Here is a 19,576-nt window from a genome sequence, read left to right on the forward strand (position 1 = left end):
CCAAAATTTCATTTCTCATGCCCAGCCAATGAGGGTCACAGTCATTTACTGTCTCCAGCAACTGCTGCTCGTACAATGGGGCTGGAGTGGTAAGTGGCCTTTGATACCCCCCTTCATGCTTTGGAACTACCAATGGAGGACTAGCATTAGTAGCTGCAGCCAGAGGTGAACTGTGCCTCATCTGCTCGGGCTCAGGCTTGGGTTCCCCCCCATCAAAACTGAAAGTGGAGCCCTTCCCAAAGGGAGAAGTGCTTGACTTGGCATACAAACAGTTCTCAACACCCAGGCCCTGGTTAGCACTGGAGTAGTTTAAGACGGGCTTCCTGTATGTGTTCTCTTCAGGTGCTGGGTACTGGTGATTTGTACAAGGCTGGAAAACACCTGCATCTGAGTAGCAGCCTTCAGAGAAGGATTTCTTCAGGTGCGGATACTCCTGTGCCTGCTGCACAGGGAGCGAGAACGAGGGGGCACTCCCCACGCTTCCTGCACCTAGTGGGACCCCTCTTCCCGAACAGTCCCAACCGAACTCAGCTGGGGTCTGACCCAGCGCTCCAAAACTGTTATCCAAGCTCCTGAAATGCATGTCGAGCCTTGAGTACAGCTGCCCCGAGTAGAACGGCGGCTGACCTCCGAAGCTCTGGCTCCCTCCTGGCAGGCCTGGCTGCGGGCAGAGACGGCTCCGCTCTGTCCCCGGGCCCTGCTGCGCCCGGGGCCGCTCCGGCCCAGCGCACCGGGGGGGCTTTGGCTTGCCCGGCCTGGCGTAGGCGGCGGCCTCGCTCTTCTTGTGGTTTAGCTGCCGGGCTCTCCGGTTCTGGAACCACACCTGCGGGACCGGCAGAGACTGAGCACCCGGGCCGCCGCTCCGCCACCCGCCCGTCCGCCACCCGCCCGTCCTCCCTGCCCGGAGCGCCCTTCTCACCTGGATCCGGGACTCGGGGATATCGGTGAGGCTGGAGAGCTGCTCCCGCAGGGCGATGCCAGGGTAAGGCTCCTTCTCGAAGGCGCGGACTAGCAGCTCTAGCTGCGCCTTGCTGAAGGTGGTTCGCTTGCGCCGGCCGCCCTCCCGCCCCGAGCTGGGGCCGCCGGGGCGCGCCGGGGGCTCGCCTGCGGGGAGAGAACGGGAGGCGGCAGTCAGCGGGGCCGGGCAGCGTCCTCCTGCCCCAACGCCGCCAGCACTGCCACCAACACTGCCACCAACATCACCACCAACACCGCCACCACCAACACCACCACCAAGACCCCCGCCGCCTGCCCGCCCGGCGCGGCTCACCGGCGGCTCCGGGGCTGGGGGCCAGGCTGGCGGAGGGGAGGCTGGCGGGGACCAGGCTGGCGGGGGGCAGACTGGCGAGCTCCATGCGGGCCGAGGTCTGCGGGCGGTGTAACGGCCCTGGCAGGTCTGTGCCTTAAGAGCCCTCCACCCCGGCCTTTAGCGACCCCCACCCACCCGGCCCGGCCCCTCTGCAGCTCCGAGGGTGACTCAGAGCAGTCTCCAACACCTCCATTGTCATCCCATCACCAAAATACACATAATGAGGGCTCGCCCCATCCAAGGAGCCAAAGTGTCTCCCAGCGAAGTCCCCGTTGCTGCCACCAACCCATCCACCTTTCTTGAATTCAAATGGAGAGCAAATAATTTAATGAAGAAATCTTCCGCCTTGGGTTCAGCCCTCTGAGGGAGATCCCCTTCTCTCTGCACTGCAGGCCTGGAGCTCTGCTGGAAACCCTGTGCTCCCCCGATGCAAGGAGGCCTCCCTACCACCCTTCTCCTAAAGGCAAGCCATCCCAGCGCTTACTGCACCCAGGTTACAAGTCCTTGTCTTCCCCATTTGGTTACCCTGCTCCTATTCCCATCCATGAGACATTTCTCATCAGCTTTACTGCAGGAAATAAAATGCTGGTGGCTTTACTAGACATTGCATCAACACCCAATGTTCACAGCAAAGGACAAAGCCTCCCCCAGCACACTCAGGTCACCCTGGTCTGACGGAGCAGTCTCCCTCCGGAGTGCGTGCTGAAGAGCTCAGCAAAGGTTTTCCTTTCCTGGGGCAGCTTTCTTTCCCTCCAGACAGCTCTGCTCATCCAAGTCAGGTACAGAACAAGCAAGGTCTGTGCTATCAGCCCAAGGTGAAATCATGAACAGCATATTAATTCAAAAGAGTGGCCAGAAATATCATTTAAGAGAGCCAAGAGTGACATAAGGGACTTACAGGGAGCAACAGTTGCAACACTGAAAAGGATTAGATGTTCGAAGAGAAGCAAATCAATTAGTCAGTGTAATAATTTGTCAAATGAGGCCACTAATGGCTGTCACTGAAGGTGTTCAAGAACAGCAGCATCATTACATCATTTGTTTTTCATCTCAACTTGTCCCCATTCATTTTTCAGACTTGGGACCTACTCCAGCTTGCTGTGAATCTGAAGGGTACAGGGACAAAGTGTGTGTGAGCTGGTACACAGTGTTTGCATACTGCAGGGGCCAGTGCACCCATTATCCATGCTGCCACTTCTGGGTTGAGCTGCACAAGGGTTTTAACATTACACACACCACAACAAAAAATTAATGTCCTTCCACACAGGGATGGCAGTCAGCTCCTGTGAGTCTGGTACTGCAGAGACTGGATTCCTTTAGCAGCTCGGTCCATAAGGCTCAGAAACCACTATGCCTAAATAACATTTATAGCAGAAGTGCATATGTATCTGGGTGCTCAATTACAATAAGCAAACATACAAAGCTTGGGAGCATGGTTTTATTGATGGTGTTCACTACAGCAAATTCAGCTTCAGCTATTAATTCTTGTTCTAGGCATGCAGGGTTCACCTCTAGCTGCCATGAAGTCCACACAGGGCTTTGCACCCAGTCGTCCACAAGCCATCTCCAGTGCACTCTGGGCTAGCACAGCTAATGCAGCTGCTCCTTCAAAAAAAGCTGATCACTTTTTTTTTTGGCCAGTTTAGTTTTTGGTGAACTTAACACAAGCATCAGCATGGGACAAGGATGCACAGGGGCAAAGAGTAAGAGAGAATTGGGGAGCCTCAATTTGAACTGGCTCAATAAGGTGTGGAATTGCACATGACCTTTCCATCTCTGCAATTCCAATATAACTGTCCATGGGGTCCATGCTACACTGGTTCAAGGATTCCAAGGATGTTTGTAGGGTACAAAGAGATTACTCATTCAGTCTGGACAGAGGGAATACTGGAACAAATGCTCAAAATTTTCCTTCTGGATTTCCAGTTTTCATGGCAGAAAAGATCAACTCATGGCACTAACTACAACACAAAGCTGTAGGCAGCCTGCAATATTGAGCTCAAAAGAACAGGGAAACCACCTCCTCCAACACACACATACACACCTTATAGACACAGCCAGTGCAGAAGAGATAAGAAGGAGCCAGCAGAGGCTTGCACAGACTTGCACTGCTTGCTAACAGTGACTGTCCATCACTACAAGCTCGGCTCAAATAGAACAGCTTTTGTTAACATCCCCTAGCATAGAGAGAGCAGTTCACACTTCCCGGAGTTATTGTTTGAGGAACTCTGCCAGGCAACCTCTTTACACCCTTCATTTTCAGAGATTTTCTTTGCAATGCTAATCGATAGAGATTGCGAGTTTTGTTTTTAAGTCAGATTCCAGGAAAGAAGATGACAATCGTTGCCTCCCCCTCCTTTTCCTCCTTTTCTGCTGAGGCATGTGGACTTGGCCTAACATAAGAGCTAATTTCTGCCACAGCTGCAGATGGAAAATAATATTCTGACCCCTACTTTTGATTAATTTCACAAATAGAGAAATGGGAGAAGTGTGAGAAAAGAAGCACTAATACCCAAAGCAGCATGCTTAACAAAACCAGCATCTCTTTGGTTCATAGACTGTCTTCAGACTTCCACAAAAATCCACGGAATTTTGCTATAGATTGAAGTAGAGCCCAACTGTGGAAACCTATTCTGCCGGGGTTCCTTTATGCCCTTTGTGATACAAGTGCATCTACAGACGGATCCAAATCACAGGTGGGATATGCTGAGAATAGAACAGAAATGGAGGATACATAAGTAAAGTGTATTTAGGAGCAACAACAAAATTATTAGACAAGGACTAGCCTCAGTGCTCTTTAAAATAGCTCTCGAAAAAAGGTTTGCACCAGTCCTGTGCAGGGCACTGGAAGCAGCTGTGTTCTCTCCCTCCAGAGCAGCAAAGTCATGGTAGCGTGAATGGAATGCTGAATCATCCAGTGTGGCAGGGCCCTGTCACCAGGCGCCTGCCTGGGGAGTTTTAGGACAAACATCCTTCAGAAATCCCCACATCAAACATTTTCTACGGCAGTACAAAGCTATTGATGTTTGAGCAGAACTTTCAGCCCGAAGGAGGCAAGATCAATTTCACTAGTTGGTCTTCAGACATTAACACCTCATAAAAAGGGTACTCATGCCCTGCTTATCTGGAATGTGTCTTTAATTATGTTTTGGTACACTTTTGCAGCCCATTACTTACCAGTCAACACTGCTTTAATTATGGGCTTGGCAGTAACAGGCAGCTCTTACATCCTTGAAATAAAAATGCCAGAAAGCAACTCGGGAGAATTGCGAAGAGATTTCATGTTCAAATGGAAAACGGTGGAATTCAGCAAAGGGACATGGATTCTCATTCACAGAGATTCCACACCATGAGCAGGACTCTCATGGCCAGGGACACCCAGGAACCCTCCAGAGAACATGAGCGGACAAGGTTGTGCTGTCCCCTGTTCCTCAGGGAAAGGAGCACTTCCAGCAGCCCCACGTGGTTTGAAAAGTAGTTCAGTGTCCAGGTATGTCCAATTCCATGGAGTGCCAGCAGGATAAGCAGGATGGAGGCACATTTTGCACCATGAGCAAAAGGAAGGCAAAATTTATGACAATGCTTGCTTTTCAAGAGTATTCATTCCCCAGTCCAGAACCGGCTCTGAGGGAGCTGTCACCTACGCTGAGCTTTTCCTAACAGCAAACAGCTTTGTTAATCCAAGGCATTGCTCTAGACTTTTCTCCTACCAGAAGCAGATGTTGCTTCCAATGCTTGAAGGTGGATTCAAGCATTAGAATATTCAAAAAAATATTGCTGAAAACACCATGCACTTTTGGACATACCAATCTTGCCTTAGTTCACACTAAAATCTATATATTTCATGATGAAAAAGGCATTAGGTCCATTTCAGGTAACTTGGAATAATATTACACTTCAATATTTCTTATATTTAAATAAATATAAGAAATAATTTAAATAGTTTATGTGACTGATTGTAATGCTCTGAAATCCAGGGTAATAATAAAAAAAGATTGGATGTCTGTCTCACCTGATATTTAACTCTTCACCAATGATGAAAACTGGATACCTTCCATGGGAAGGTAGGAACCTATAACCAGCTCAGTAAATTACATACTGGTACTTGAAAATTATGATGGAGACATTGGTCATTTTCAGCCCAGAGTTTCTATTTTGTGAATTTATTCAGTCTTTCTCTGAATGTATGTAAAATTTTAGCTTCCAGAGCATCCTTTCACTAGGACTTGTCATGTGAAACAACATTTAGTTTTCTGTGTTCTGAACATGTAATTTGCTAAAATCATTTGGTGCTTGCTGCTGCCCACTCAAGAATGTGGAGTGACCTTCACTGATTCCAGCAGTTCACACTGACCATTTTTTCATAAAACCCCTTCACTCTCTACCTTCAGCCACCTCGTTTTCAGACTGAAGAATCCCATCTTATTCATGCTAGCTGCTCGATGCCTTCCTTATTCTCATTGTCTTTTAAAGAGCTTTTTCTGGTTATGCTGTATTCTTTGTGAAAAAAAAAGAAGATAGAGTGACCCTCAGAATTTAAGATGTAGAGGATTAATGGTGTTTTAACTATTATGAAGGTAATGTGCAGGTTTTTTTACCAGTGCTTTCCTAACAGCTAACATTTGCTTTGTCTTTTTGACCCTCACTGAGCTTGCATTCTCACAGAATTATCTATCAAACTCCAAAATCTCATTTCTGTATTGTAACGGTAATCTGCTGTGAAACCTGAAAACAGTTCCTTACTTTTACTGTCACTATGCTGCCTACTGGTGAGTTTTGGAGTCCTGTGGCAATCTTGAAAGAAATTGTCATCCCTGTCAAAGAGAAGGCTGCCTTAAATTTTAAAGGAAGACACTAGATAATACCAAAGCTAAAGTATTTGTAAAAATTGTGTATTTTATGACGTGGTAGCCCAGCAGTACCCAACACTGTTCATTTTTTCTGGGCAGTAGAAAAAAAGTCTTAGAAGATGGATGTAGGATAGCTAGGAAAGTGGTGATCAGTGCCCCCAGCCTCATGCAATACAATGTCTCCTGCTCTGGTGGAGGAAAAATCTGTGTTCTGTGGGACAGACCTGCCCTCCCACAGCTACACATAACACTGATTTGCAGTTTGGACAGGCTGAGCCTGAGTCTGTAAAGGGTTAGGATGACCACAGGGAAGGGCAAATCAGCAGACCAGAATCCACACCAGTGCAGGAATGGGCTGGAGTAGGATTTCCCTGTTTAATAAATCTAATGAATAAATTATCAGTATTCTTGACCCCATTGAACACACGATAGAAAAGCCACACAGCCATGCAGTAGGAAACCTGTGGTCAGTAAAATCCTGCCTTAGGAAACATAAAAAAATTGTGGATAAAATATCCTCCAGAAATCCAATCTGGGCCTCCAGAGAGTTACTGAGCACAATTTAGTCTGGCAAGCCCTCGCTTGCTGCAGCACCACTGAGATAAATATGATTTCCTTTAAATGTCATGGCATTTCATGCCCAGTACAGTCAGGCTCACAGGCTACCTTATTTTATGGTAATCCTTTTCCCTTTACTCTGTGCCATGTCCTTCCCTGTCTCCTTTCCTTTGTGAGAAAGCGTCTGTAATCGTCCTCACCTGTGCTGTTTATGTAACTGCAGATCTATCCTGTGACTGATCAGCTCCAGAAGCACTACTGGACTCTCAGACCTGAGAGGATCAGACCTCTGAACTGCAGATGTTTTAGGAAAAGGACTATCTTTTTCTTGTGCTAACAAAATCCAAGCACACCACATGATACTATAAGAATACAACAGATCTCAACATCATAGTCTGCTGAACTTGATTATGATAACTAGTCACTTAAGGATGAGTGAATTTGGCCTTAAGGCTAGTCTGCTGGGACTGGAGACAAGTTGTCTGGAATCTTCTCCTCCCTGTTTAAAGAACTATTGCTTTAACCTCCCTTGTCAATCCTATTCCTCTTCATCTCCCAAATAACATCCCCGCCCATGTGGCAGTAGTGAAACATGCTTCCCACCTATCTCACCCATCTGCTAGTGAGTGACCCCATTTCTTTGCTAGATCTGTGCTGGCTTTTTTCTACTGCATTTAGTTTTTCAATCACAAGATTTCTATTCCAGACATATAGGAAAAATTTTTCAGGACTATAAAACTGTGTCAATTGATATGACTTGTTCATTAACTGAGAAGCGCAAAAAAGATCCATTAGTTGGTCCCAATGGACCCTCAAGAACAGTAAACTAAATGGAAGCCTTTCCTTTTTCTCAACACTGCACTCTGTGTTTACTGCCATACACTTGGCAACATAAGGCAGTGTCTCTCCCAAGGAAGCAGTAATAAAAAGTTAGGAATTCCTTCAGAGAGAAAGAAGAAATAGTGTCAGATTCCAAACACTATGTATTAAAATACACTGTCGTGAAGTGATTAAAGGCCACAACAGGGCATCAAAATGCTGAGGGTTTGCTGGAGATTTAGTCCTTCATCCTGTTATAACCAGTGTATGTGCTGTAGGATGCTGGTGTGCAGAGTCACAGCACTGGACATGTATGAAATATGTTTTTGAATAGTCTAAGCTGCTCAGGGTTTTCCAACATAACCAATTTGAATAAGGCTGTCTGTCACAATTTATCCTTGCAAAGTACATTCAGTTTTATTAAATACCCTCCCCAAACGACATAAAATCTTTCTTTGCTCCCATACCTTAAAAAAAATCTTGTAAAATACTTGTAGTTCTTATCCAATTATTAAAATTCTTCCAGATCCACATACCATAAATCCAACATTTATAAACTGAGATTTCAAATGGACTTGTTACTTCTTACTATTTCATTTTTTAAAGCTACCTCACATAATAAAAAAAGACATCAGAGATATCCACAAAATATTTTTAGTAGGACTCAAGTTACTGACTTCCAGCAGATATGAGTAAAAATAAGTAGAGAACTGTAAACTGCACAGCTGTGGTCTAAACTGAAGCTCTCTGTGCAACTTGGACTTCAAACTAGTGAGTCTTGGCTGTCTCTTGAAAAAGGCTTATTAATATATTAAGGCTTATTAACCAATTATTATTGGTTGAAGCACATCATGATAAAGATGGCTGTTTCACCCTCCTCTTCCTCTTTAATAAGACAAAAACCCCCACAGTGATATTGTTAGGATGAGCATATGAAACTCTGACATAAATTCACCTCTAAAATGCACAAACTGAATTTGTAGTAAAATCAATGAGAATTTCATGTTTATGACTTATAGGTGTTACCTAGTTCTTAATCTTTGCAAAGAATAAAGTATTTAGCTGGGACCTTTACAGCTCACAATCTCCAAGACTTGAATTATGCTCATAATTGTGTCTGAAATATGATAGAAGTAGTTTTATCAAACACCCAAGGAATCCAATGACAAAGGAGAAGGATGCAGCAGACATATTCAAAGGTTAACTCACTCCAAATTGCAAAGGCTATTCACCACAGTATCAAACAGAATTACTATAGCACATTGTTTCCTGTTATGCACATCTCATTACACTCAACATTTCCTGTAAGTATGGGAATCTGTTGAAAATCTTGTCCATTAACCTAAGAATGTAATGCTTGTCAAATTGCAACACAAAATATACCATTCTTTTCCTTAGCTTCTCTAGTCTTAGAACTAAAAGATAAGGGGGATACAATTCTGAGTCCCCACTAAAAATTAAAAATGACCGGTTAACTAGCTACATTAGGAACCAGACACTGCTTGCAGTGGTTTCATTATAGCACTGTGCCATTTAGCTCTGATTTTAAAAAAAGTCCTGTTGATAATTCTATTTCCTTAGTGACTTTCCCTGAACAGATCCCATCTCTTTTATATCAGCTTCAAATCCAGTTTAAAATAGGCTCCAGTTTATTTCCAAGTAACTTCCTAAGAAAAGCCCAATCCTTAAAGAAAGTTGCTGTTTAAACAAGTCACCTCACTGACTCTAGCATGATGACTCATGCCATAAAATTTGTTCTGAATTTGACTAATCCTCCCTCCCTCCCCCTCCTTTTTTTTTTAAGGAATTTTAAAAGACAGGGAAGAGCTAACGTGCCTCTATCTATTCTCTGGCATCCACCGAGAACACCAAACAAAAGAGGCCGACTACCTGGCAAATACCCTTTGTACTTCCCGATGGACGTCAGATAGCTAATATCTCTAAGTTAGAGATAGCAAATGTTTCTAAACTGAAGAGGCAACAGTTGTCAAAGTAGAAATCTCAGAAGTTATGGTAAAATAGTTTTATTTTCTGTAAATGCAGCAAAGTGAATTTGTTCTGCATTTTCTCAAAAATTCACATAACAGTGTTTGGGATTTGTTGTTTCAAGTTTAGATTATACCTGTCAATAAATGCAATTCACTGACAAATAACATTTCCAATGCTGAAGCCACAAAGATAACTAATCTGTCAAAAATATGAAGGCAGAATTGCAAACCTTTGCAAAATATGATAGAGCAAGCTTTTCAGCTACTCTGGGAAATTACTCCCTCAAAATTAGTCATCAAGATGCATCTAACAACACCTAAGAAACACAAAAAAGATTAATCACTGATAGCTGTGGACTTTCTATTTTATGACACCTTGAAAGAAAGACAAAATGATCCTTGAAACGTATCCTGTAAGTGCAAGTCACTGACCTCTATTCAGAGAAACAAGGTAATATTTAATGGCGTGTGCTGGCCAGACTAGATGATGCTACAGGTCTTCTGGCTTTTGATTATTACAACTGGAACTATATTCAGCTTCTTAAATACTCTAAAGACTCCTCTCTTTGTCAAGAGAAATAGCCTGTTTTAAAAAGTCAGGTCAAAGACACTGTCCTGGATCAGAAATGGAATCTCTGAATGTCCAGCCACCAAGAAAGGCCTGAGCAGGGAGTTGCCTTCATGAACTATTTCACATTCAGGTCCAAGGCTGCGAGATGCCAGGGCTGGTAGAGCTACCCATGACAGTCAACAGAGCTGGCAGCGAGTGGGGGCTGCTGCCCCACGGGAAGCTGGAAGAGTATAACTTGATAAAAAGATATATCAATTATTTTTGGCAAAAGAGAAACAAAAGTAAGCCAACTCCCCGTCCTCTGCCCACGGTGCGGGCGGTCCTCACTGGAGTGTGGCAGTACGGGTGACACGACACCGGCTCTGACCCCACCTGGCCACCAAGGCCAGTGTAACGAAGCAAATGCAGCAGCAGCGGCTGGTGCTGACAGCCAGTGCTGACAGCCAGCGCTGACAGCCCGTGCCTTTGCTGTGCATCCACCGCCCTCTGCAGTCACCGCCGCGCAGCAGCCCTGCACTGAGTGCATCCCTTCGGCCCCGGGCACTTTTTGGCTGCGTGCCCAAACACGGGCCGCGCTGTGACCGCGGGGATGGTCCTGGGCCGGGCAAGGTGGGCTCTCCTGGTGCGGGCCCGTCCCAGGCTCTGCTACCACAAAGCTCGGCCCGGATCAGGATCTCAGCTCCACCTTTGGGCACGGCATTACTGGCAGGCAGAAGCAATTGTGTACAATGTTCTAAAGAGGAAGAAATTAACGAATGGGCTACTAAAAAACAAACTGAAGCAAAGCACACCAAACAAACCCGGGAGAAAAAAAAAAAACACAAAAAGTTTAATTTCAGAAATTTCTCCCAGATACTAAGACATAAGTGGGGCCACGCACTCTTCTCTTCTGCATCAGCAAAGCAACACAGGGAAATTTATGAATCAGGTTTAAGTCTACATAGCCAACCTCACTGGGTTTTGTAGATGGGATTTCCAGCAAGTTCTACCACAGCAGGATTTTTTACCCCTCTCTTGTAATCTCCAAAGAACACCCCAGAAAAAGGGAAAAAAAGAAAAGGGGGGGGGGAAAGGGCAGGTATGTTCTTAACACGTAATTAATGGAGCAGTGTGTTTAGCCTTCATGAAAGGAGAAACAAGAGCACAGCCAACATTTTACAGTGTGTATACACTCTCAGTCATGCCAAGCAAACAAGTAGCAAAGCTCAAAGGAAAAGCATAAATCTGCCCAACCCACTCCCCAACGTTTCTACCCCTGAGCACCTTTCCCAAGGTCCTGGTGACTCATCACCGAGACCACATTTCCAAAGGGGCACAGAATAGAAAATGCTGGATTTAATACGCTTTGAATTTCCAGTTTTTAAAAGGGAAGGTACTGTCTACTGTTCTAGATAACGACTGAACCGCCCAGTGGTAGGAAGGTCAATAGCTGTTTATTTTACCCCAGGAGCGAGCGCCACTGCAGTCTGCGACCCGGGCTGTGCTGCGGCAGGGACAGTCCCGCGCGCTCCGGGTGGCACCGGGGACACTCGGGAGCCGCCTCCGGCCCGCAGCCCCGCTCGGCGCCACCAGAGGGCGCTCCGGTCCCTGCGGCGCGGGCCGGGGCTGCCCCGGAGCCGGGGGCGCATCGCGGGCCGCATTGCTGCGATTGCCCCATTTCCTGCATTTCTCACCCCTAAGCAAACCCTGCAGTAAAGTAGCAAGGAGTCGAGTTGAAAAGATCACTCCAACTTCTGTGCTGTTCCACGCTGCGTTCGGTACAGAATCGCAGAATCGATTAGGTTGGAAAAGCAATCTGTGACCGAACACCACAAACACCAAACACTTTGTCAATTAGACCATGGCACGGAGTGCCACGTTCAGTCTTTTCTTAAACACCTCCAGGGACGGTGACACCGCCACCTCCCTGCGCAGCCCGTTTCGGTGTCTAATCACCCCAAACTGCCCTAGTGTGGTTCTGGACTATGTCCTCTTGTCCTGCCACTGGCTGCCTGGGACAAGGGACCAGTTCCCACCTGGCTACACCCTTCTTTCAGGCAGTTGTACAGAGTGATAAGGCTTCCCCAGGCTAAACAACCCCAGCTCCCTCAGCTGCTCCTCACAGCGCTTGTATTCTAGACTCCTCCCCAGCCTTGCTGCCCTTCTCTGGACGCATTCCAGCAGCTCAAAATCCTTCCCAAACTGAGGGGCCTCGAACTGGACACAGCACCAATGCCAAGCACAGCGGGATAATCCCTTGCCTGGTCCTGCTGGCCACACTACTGCTGATCCAGGCCAGGATGGCATTGGCCTTCACAGCCCAGTGGGCACCCCGCTGGCTCATGTTCAGCCTGTGCCGAGCAGCAACCCTGTAGAGGCCAAGAGCGGGAGGCGACACTCGGTCACACCGGGGCTCCCTGCAGGGCCGGGCGGGCGGTGCCGGGCTGCCCCCCGCCCGGACCCGAGGGCAGTGCCCGCCCGGCGCTGGGCGAGGCCGCCGCCTCCGCCTCCGCCCGCCGGGCCCGCCCCGGCCCCGCCCCCCTCAGCCCGGCCTTAGCGGCGGCGGCGCGGCCTCCGCTCACTGCGCGGCCCGGCGGCATGGCGGCGGCGGCGGAGCGCGGCCGCGATGGCAGCTGCCACTTCCAGCGCTCCCGGCTCATCTGGATGGTCGCCATCATCTGCGGCATGATCCTCCTCGGCGTAAGGAGCGGCGCGGGGAGGGAGGGAGGGAGGGATGGAGGTCAGAAACCGCCGGGTGCGTGGATCAGGTTCCCTGCACCGTGTCCGCGGAAATGCCGCTCCCTAAAATAAACGGGGAGAGAAGGGAAACTAGAGGTGCTGCTTTGGCCAGGCAGGGAGGAGGCTGCACAGAGCCATGCAGGAAGGCCAGAGTGAGGAGAAAGCAGCTGGTCTGCGCAGGGAAGCGAGGCCGTGGCGCTGGAGGCGCGTCCCGGGCCCGGTCAGAGCGTCCCGGGCGCGGCAGCAGAGAGGGTTTGCGGGGCAGGTGCCCCGGGAAAGGGGCTGCAGCATTCCCAGCTCTGGGAGCTGAGGCACCGAGCATCAGCACAGCTCGCTCCGGGACAGCTGTGTCAGTCCGTAAGGTGCCTGTACAGGTGAGGGCTTTGGGCACAGGCTGTACCAACTGGTGGTGTTGGAAAACACGCGAGTTCTGTCACCGCGTTGTGTTAATTTCCAAAAACAGACTTCAGCTAAGTTCGTTTGGATTACTGGAGCAGGGGTATTAATGGCTTTTTGATGTATCTGACAAGTTTATGAAAGTCGTCCCTTGACTTTCACATGTTGCAATTTTCTGTTTGCACAGATTTTCTACACTTAAGAACCACCACTGTAAAAATGATAGTCAAGGCACGTCAAGTCACTCACAAAGCAGTTTTTGGGCTGTTTCAAGAAACAGAAAGAGCTTTAAGCAGATTCCCTGTTTGAACCCATCACCTTGCCGCATCTTTGGCATAGCTAAATTTACGTATAGTGAGAAACTGCAGCGTCGATACCAGAAGCAAGATAAGACAGCGTGAACTTTGGCCTGGCGCTAACCTTAGGTCCCTAGGGGCTTCTAAAGTGCACAGCTCATCACTCACTGCCTGCTTCTCCTCTCAGCTTGTGGAAATCAGTGTGCACAGTGCTAAACACCGTGGACAGCTCTGTGACAGGAAGGAAACCGGGAAAGAAATTCTGCATCTCTGGTCTTGGGATTTGTGCTCAGCTTTCTTCTGTGCCCTGTTAAAAATAAACAAAAATCTGACATTTTCTTTTTTAGGGGATGAAAGAAAGACTAATCCCCTAGTTTTAGATAGTTATTCCTCCTAAACAGTGTATTCACTGTTTGGCCTTCTCAGGTCACTTGCCTCAGATTAACTTCTTCAGGACAAAGACAATGTAGGTTTTGCAGCTTCCATGTCTAATAGGTAATGAGCTTAGAACTTAAATACCACTTAACGTGCAGATGCACTCTTGGTACCCAGACAGCAACCTTAAACTTATCGCCTTGGCAGCTGGTATGTCAAGGAATAGAAATTTCCTAGTTGGAATCTTTCAAAGGCTACTGGAATAATATGGTCCTGGGACAAAGTTAATAGAATGAAAGAATTTAAGTACTATGAATAAATGAGCTCTGAACTCATGGGGCTCAAAAATAAAGCTATTTTGAAGGTTAAACTGATACTTCAAGGTTACTTCTACCTTAAAGTAAGATAATTTTTTTTTTCTTTTTTTTTAGTGGGTAACACTTTGGCCTTCAACTATACCTTATAGTTACTTGGGATTATTTGGTACGTTCCTTAACTATTTAGTGGAACACCACCACAAATGGGTATGCTACGGGTAAGTTGGATTTGACTATGTAATTATTTTGCCTCTCTCTGACTCTTGTACTTAGTCTGTGTTAACAGGCTTTCCTGTAACCCAGTTGTTAATTAGATTTAAAGACTCTCCTTTCAAGCTTATTACAATTAAGGGTGTGGGGTAATAAGTATGTAGAGGACTAGACAGGCTAAGACCAGTTTGATACTTTAAAAATTCAACTTTGAATTTGGCATCACTGATGGCTTAACAAGAAAGGGAAAAATGTTAAGATACTACTTTTGATGACAGTTATTAGTCCTAAGTTATACTTGTACCATCTACTGCAAGTCTTTTTCTTCTCTAGCAGTTACTCGAGCAGTCCAATTCTTTCTTTAGGAATCTTTCTTATCCAGCTTCAATTAAAGAACATTTTCTGCCCCGATACTCACTTCTCCTGATCTACATGAGAAATAATCTGCTGAACAAACTGCATAGTGCTATTTTGCTGGGTTACAAAACTTAGTTTTTGCTAGTGTAATTAACAAAAGACCAGAAAATATTTCCTTGACCTCGCTGACTCCCTGTAAAGACAAAAATCAGTAGGTCTTGTTTATTTTACCATGTATAATAGAGAACGTTCATCTTTTCTCAGAGCATCTTTTGCTTTAGCAAGGTGTTGAATTGATCCTAACTGAATATCTTGTCTTTTTTTTTTCCTACAAAAGCTTTTATATAAAAATTAGTAGGCCAAGTGTGGCTTATCAAGTCACATTATATATTCTGAACATGTACACACAGTTGTTTTCATAGAACTAAATCTGTAAAAACTTAAGTAGCTCCTTAGGACCATTAAAAATACTTATGTAAGTAAAAGGATAGATTTTGCATGCTTAACTAAGATTAACTTGTACTGCTTTCACTAAGCATTTGGCTTTTTGGCTTAATCTGAGTGCTGAGAATTTTGGAAGCCTAGTGGATGCTTCAAATAGCAGGTCACAAGTTACAGTTGCTCTGATTTTCTCAGTGGGCTTCAGTTCCTTTTAAGTGTACACTTGTGGGTTTTTTTCAAGATGAAAAACACCCCTTCCTTTCTAGGTTAAAATAAGTTATCGCTGCAGTGCTTCCAGATTAATATTCTCTGCATAATGCATCTTTGATACAACAGTCTTCTCCCTAATTTTCAGCAAAATAACCATGTTTTCTTTCCACCAGGTTCTGGATATCCTGGTTGATTCACATAGTGGAAGCCCTCTACGGTATTAAGTTATGCCAGTAAGTTGTTCCCCCCTCTCACTCCAACACAGGTTCTCTGTAAGGTGTTTCTGAATCAAGTAACATTAGCTACAGACTGATTGTGATGGTTCTCAGCATCAGTGAATTCAGAGGATGCTGGTAAAATTCTTGCTGCAGTGATAATTTGCTGTCCTCCACAGTTGGTTGCTGCCACTTCTCCCAGTGGTTACTGTTGTTCAGGGCAGCAAAACTAAGGGCTGGTAACTTGCAGAAGTGGCAGCAGCAAAGTTTGCCAGAGCTTGTCTGGCAGCCTCTGAACTCCCTGTTCGCTGGGTAACACTGCTGCTCAGGAGGCAGAGGGAACAACAGACAGTGTAGAAATAGTCTGATAACTTCAGGTGTTAGAATTTTATCAGATCTTACCCCATCAGGATTTCGATACTGCTAATTACACGCTTAAACAATCACACTTGTATTGTGGGAACACAACTGGGCGCTTTCATTTGGGGACTCTTTCAGATCTACTTGCATCTGCAGGTCCCTGGGATAAAAACCTTGAACTAGTCAGACCATACAAGCAAGGCCATCTGAGTCTTAGGTTAGGATAACCACGTACCTGCAAAGGAGTGCTGTCCAAACACATCCTCCTTCTGTGCACTTGTGGTTGCAGTAGTTCAGAAGAATGTAGGCACTCATTGGGTTCTCATGCTTTGCAGAGTCAGGCCAGTCTGTTTGCCATGATGGGTTTTCACTTCCTTTGGGTCATTCACTGCTGTCTGTCCCAGGCTTCTCAGGTGACAGCTCTTGGAAGCAACAGGATTTTGTTTCATGGAACGCTGCATAAGTTGTTTGGGGTTTTTGGGTTTTTTTTTGTTTTTTTTTTTTTTTTAAGATAGTAGAATATGGATGAATAATTTCTGCCTTCAAATTGAGAGTTAGTAAAAATTTAGTGTTTATCAGACTCCCATTTTAGACTGAGTGTACAAATAGATGGGTATCTGGGTCTAAGCCAATTCTTTTTAAGTATGAGGAAACCTGACTACCAGTGAACATACCAAATGAGTTTATTGTAGTTAATTTTACTAATGAAGTTTTGCAGAATAGTGTTAAAACCCACAAAAAAAAAAAAAGCAGAGATAGGCTGCCCATCATTATCTCATTAGGAGTGCTGCTTTAGATTACCTGACAGTTGTACTTCTGTGAGCACCAAACACCATTTACTTTTACTTATGTCAAAGTTCTATCTACTTGGCAACATCACAAAGGAGGCACAAAGAACACTGTGAGGACTCAGATACAAATTTGTAAATCAGCAATAGTACTGTCATTGGCTCTTGGCCTGTATTGCTGCACATGGTCTATTCATTAAGCTTGTCTTGTAGCAAGAGGTAAATTTCTTAAGTCCTTGTTCTCCAGGTTTTGCACTAATTTGAAAACACTGAAGCTGGGATTATAAACAAAAAAAACCCAGAGCTATGGAATTGTTTACAGGAAATGTGAAACCCCTTGGGTTTGCTGTTGTGTTTATACTTGTTCCTTTCAGTAGGAGTACTTCTCAAGAACAATGGAGGAGAAAATGACATTTTCTGTATCATATAGAAAAAGTCATGTATGTTATGTTGAAACTAACACAGGAAGGCCTCTTCTTCATAAATTAAGTGCCTTCAGCCCTGTTACCTTCCTTTGTCTAGCCACAAACTCAGGTACCAGTGTTTCTCCATCCCCCATCACACAGTCATTGTCAGGTCTCTGCCCTGCCAGCATTGTCTCCCACAGCATAGTGTGACTAACACAGTCAGCAAGAAATAATATTCAGACTTGTGTTTTAAGATCAGTTTTGAGCTACTCCAGTTTCTTGCTTCATTGCACACAAACTTCTGGGATAAGTAATTTCAAATAGGACAGATGGAGATTGCAATTTATATATTGTTGAGGAAATTGTATACATAGAATGTCTGAAAGAATTTTTGTTCAATAAGTAGCTTAAAATTCTAAAACCACAAGAACTGGTATGTATAGTTAGCACAAGAAATGTCTCAGTAGATGGAAACTAATGTGCTAAACTGAAATGCTCTAATCCAGTCTGAATCTCAAGGATGGGTAGAGATAGCTTACCTTACTTTATAAGTAGCAGTACAGCCTGCAGGAGCATAAGTTTTTTGACACATCTTGTGCTTTTGTTACAGGGCTAAAGGAATCACTGACCCAGCTGTTCAGTTTCAGTGGTTTGTTCAGACCCTTTTATTTGGATATGCTTCCTTTGGTCTCCTGGTGTCTTACAAGCCTGCAGACAAGAAGCAGTACTAGAAGACAATGCAGGAGGTCACCTCTCACATATTTATTCTCATTTTTCTGAAAAGACCCCCACACACATATCTAGGTGCTGTAATTAGCTAAATTACATTCCTGCTGCATGATGCAGTGCCCTTCTACCCAAGCAGCTCTCCTCTTACTAAGCAACACAATTAAAATTCACGGGGCTCTGTGGATAGTTCAGTGGAAAATCAACTCTTCAGTCTTGGCACTGCCAAATTGTAATCCTATTTGTTATGCAAGAAGCCAAAAGTTGCTCCTCTGCAGATTTTGACATGTATACTCTGTCACTGACAGCTGGTAGCAGTGGTTGATAAATTACCTTATCACGAGGAGAATTGTTCTTCTACAACAGGGAGGGTTATTGACAGCTACAAGGCAGCTTGCACCTGTTTTGTAATAGGATTTAAATTTCCCTATATTTTCTCTATGGGACTGACATTGTTGTTAAAGCCTGCTCTTTGCACTTTGTTTTGTCTGCTTATTTTGTTCCACAGAGGACAGACCACTGTACTGCTGCAGGCACATTGAAAAGACCAGGTCTCAGCTCAGGCTGAGGGACAGTGAGCTTGGATACATGAAGCACTTTAACTTGGTTTAATACAAGTGCCTTAAAATTCATGCAGCATGACCTCATCTTTGTAATGAAGATTTTAAGTTATGAGTTATTATCGTATAAAGTAGCTTTGAGGGCAGCTTTTTTGAGAAGTGATTTATTATCTGAAGAAAAAAAAAATCTATCAAAAATATAGCTGAAAAGTTGATATTTGGCAATGAAATTAGATGCAGTGAATAAACATATACCACTGGTTCCCAGGTGCTGGCCTTCAAAACCTATGGTTGAGAGACCATCAAAAGCACACCTCAAGAGTATTTCCTGTATGTGTAGTGAGTCTTCCATCAGATTGTCTTTTACTTTTGAATATTTGAACAAGAATTTAGCCTGTGTAGTTTTAGCACTTTTAAAAGGAATATCTATTTAAAGTACTAACCTTGGTGTGGGGAGAAGTTTTACCATGCCACTTGCCATGATACTGTTCTGGAAGAAAGGGTAAGAAAATGTTGATTTTTACCCTCTAAGAGCTCCACAAGGTGGTATCGAGTAACTGTGCAGTACCCACAGGCTGTAACACTTCTATGTGGGAAGCCTTATTCAAGCACAGATACATAAAGTTTTTGCTTTCAGTGGGTACTAAAAGCATGGAGAACTGAACGTTTTGAAATGGTGGTCGGTTTGTCATTTGGGTGTTGTTGTTGTCTAATGGAAAACTGTTTAACTTAAATATTTTAAAGAGAAGTAGAAACTCATTTAGTGACTAGAAATCCAACAGAAATGTCAAGAGCCTGAGCTATGTTTTACTGTAACCTTTTGTCTTAGTCTGTGACCCTGGAATAAAGATTTTTAAAAAGTGAAGAAGTTGTTTTTAATACAGCCTAGAACTAAAATGCCCGTACAAAATACATAGACACCTTCTTGACACAATATCTGTGTTCACACTTAGAACATGCAGGATCAGCTTTCCAAAGTCCCATCACTGACACAACACTGCCTTCCCTTCCCATGGCCGGGCTGCACTCCAAGCACTGCTCAGGCTCACTCTCAGCCCTTTCTGCTGGGCTTTGGAGTGGCTACAGGTAAATCACAGCTCTGAGA

At 45.0% G+C, this 19,576-nt stretch overlaps 1 protein-coding gene across 1 annotated transcript; it reads left to right on the top strand.

Moving 5' to 3' along the window:
- Window positions 1–12,647: 12,647 nt before the first annotated feature.
- TMEM254 (transmembrane protein 254) lies at window positions 12,648–19,300 on the top strand. Its single transcript, XM_084210072.1, has 4 exons — window positions 12,648–12,774; window positions 14,312–14,415; window positions 15,589–15,648; window positions 17,796–19,300. Exons 1-4 carry the CDS (start codon window positions 12,673–12,675, stop codon window positions 17,914–17,916), a joined length of 387 nt encoding a protein of 128 aa, XP_084066198.1. The 5' UTR covers window positions 12,648–12,672; the 3' UTR covers window positions 17,917–19,300.
- The last annotated feature ends 276 nt before the right edge of the window (window positions 19,301–19,576 follow it).

The sequence above is a fragment of the Fringilla coelebs genome (genome assembly GCF_963513975.1).
Source record: "Fringilla coelebs genome assembly, chromosome: 8".
Lineage (NCBI taxonomy): Eukaryota > Metazoa > Chordata > Aves > Passeriformes > Fringillidae > Fringilla > Fringilla coelebs.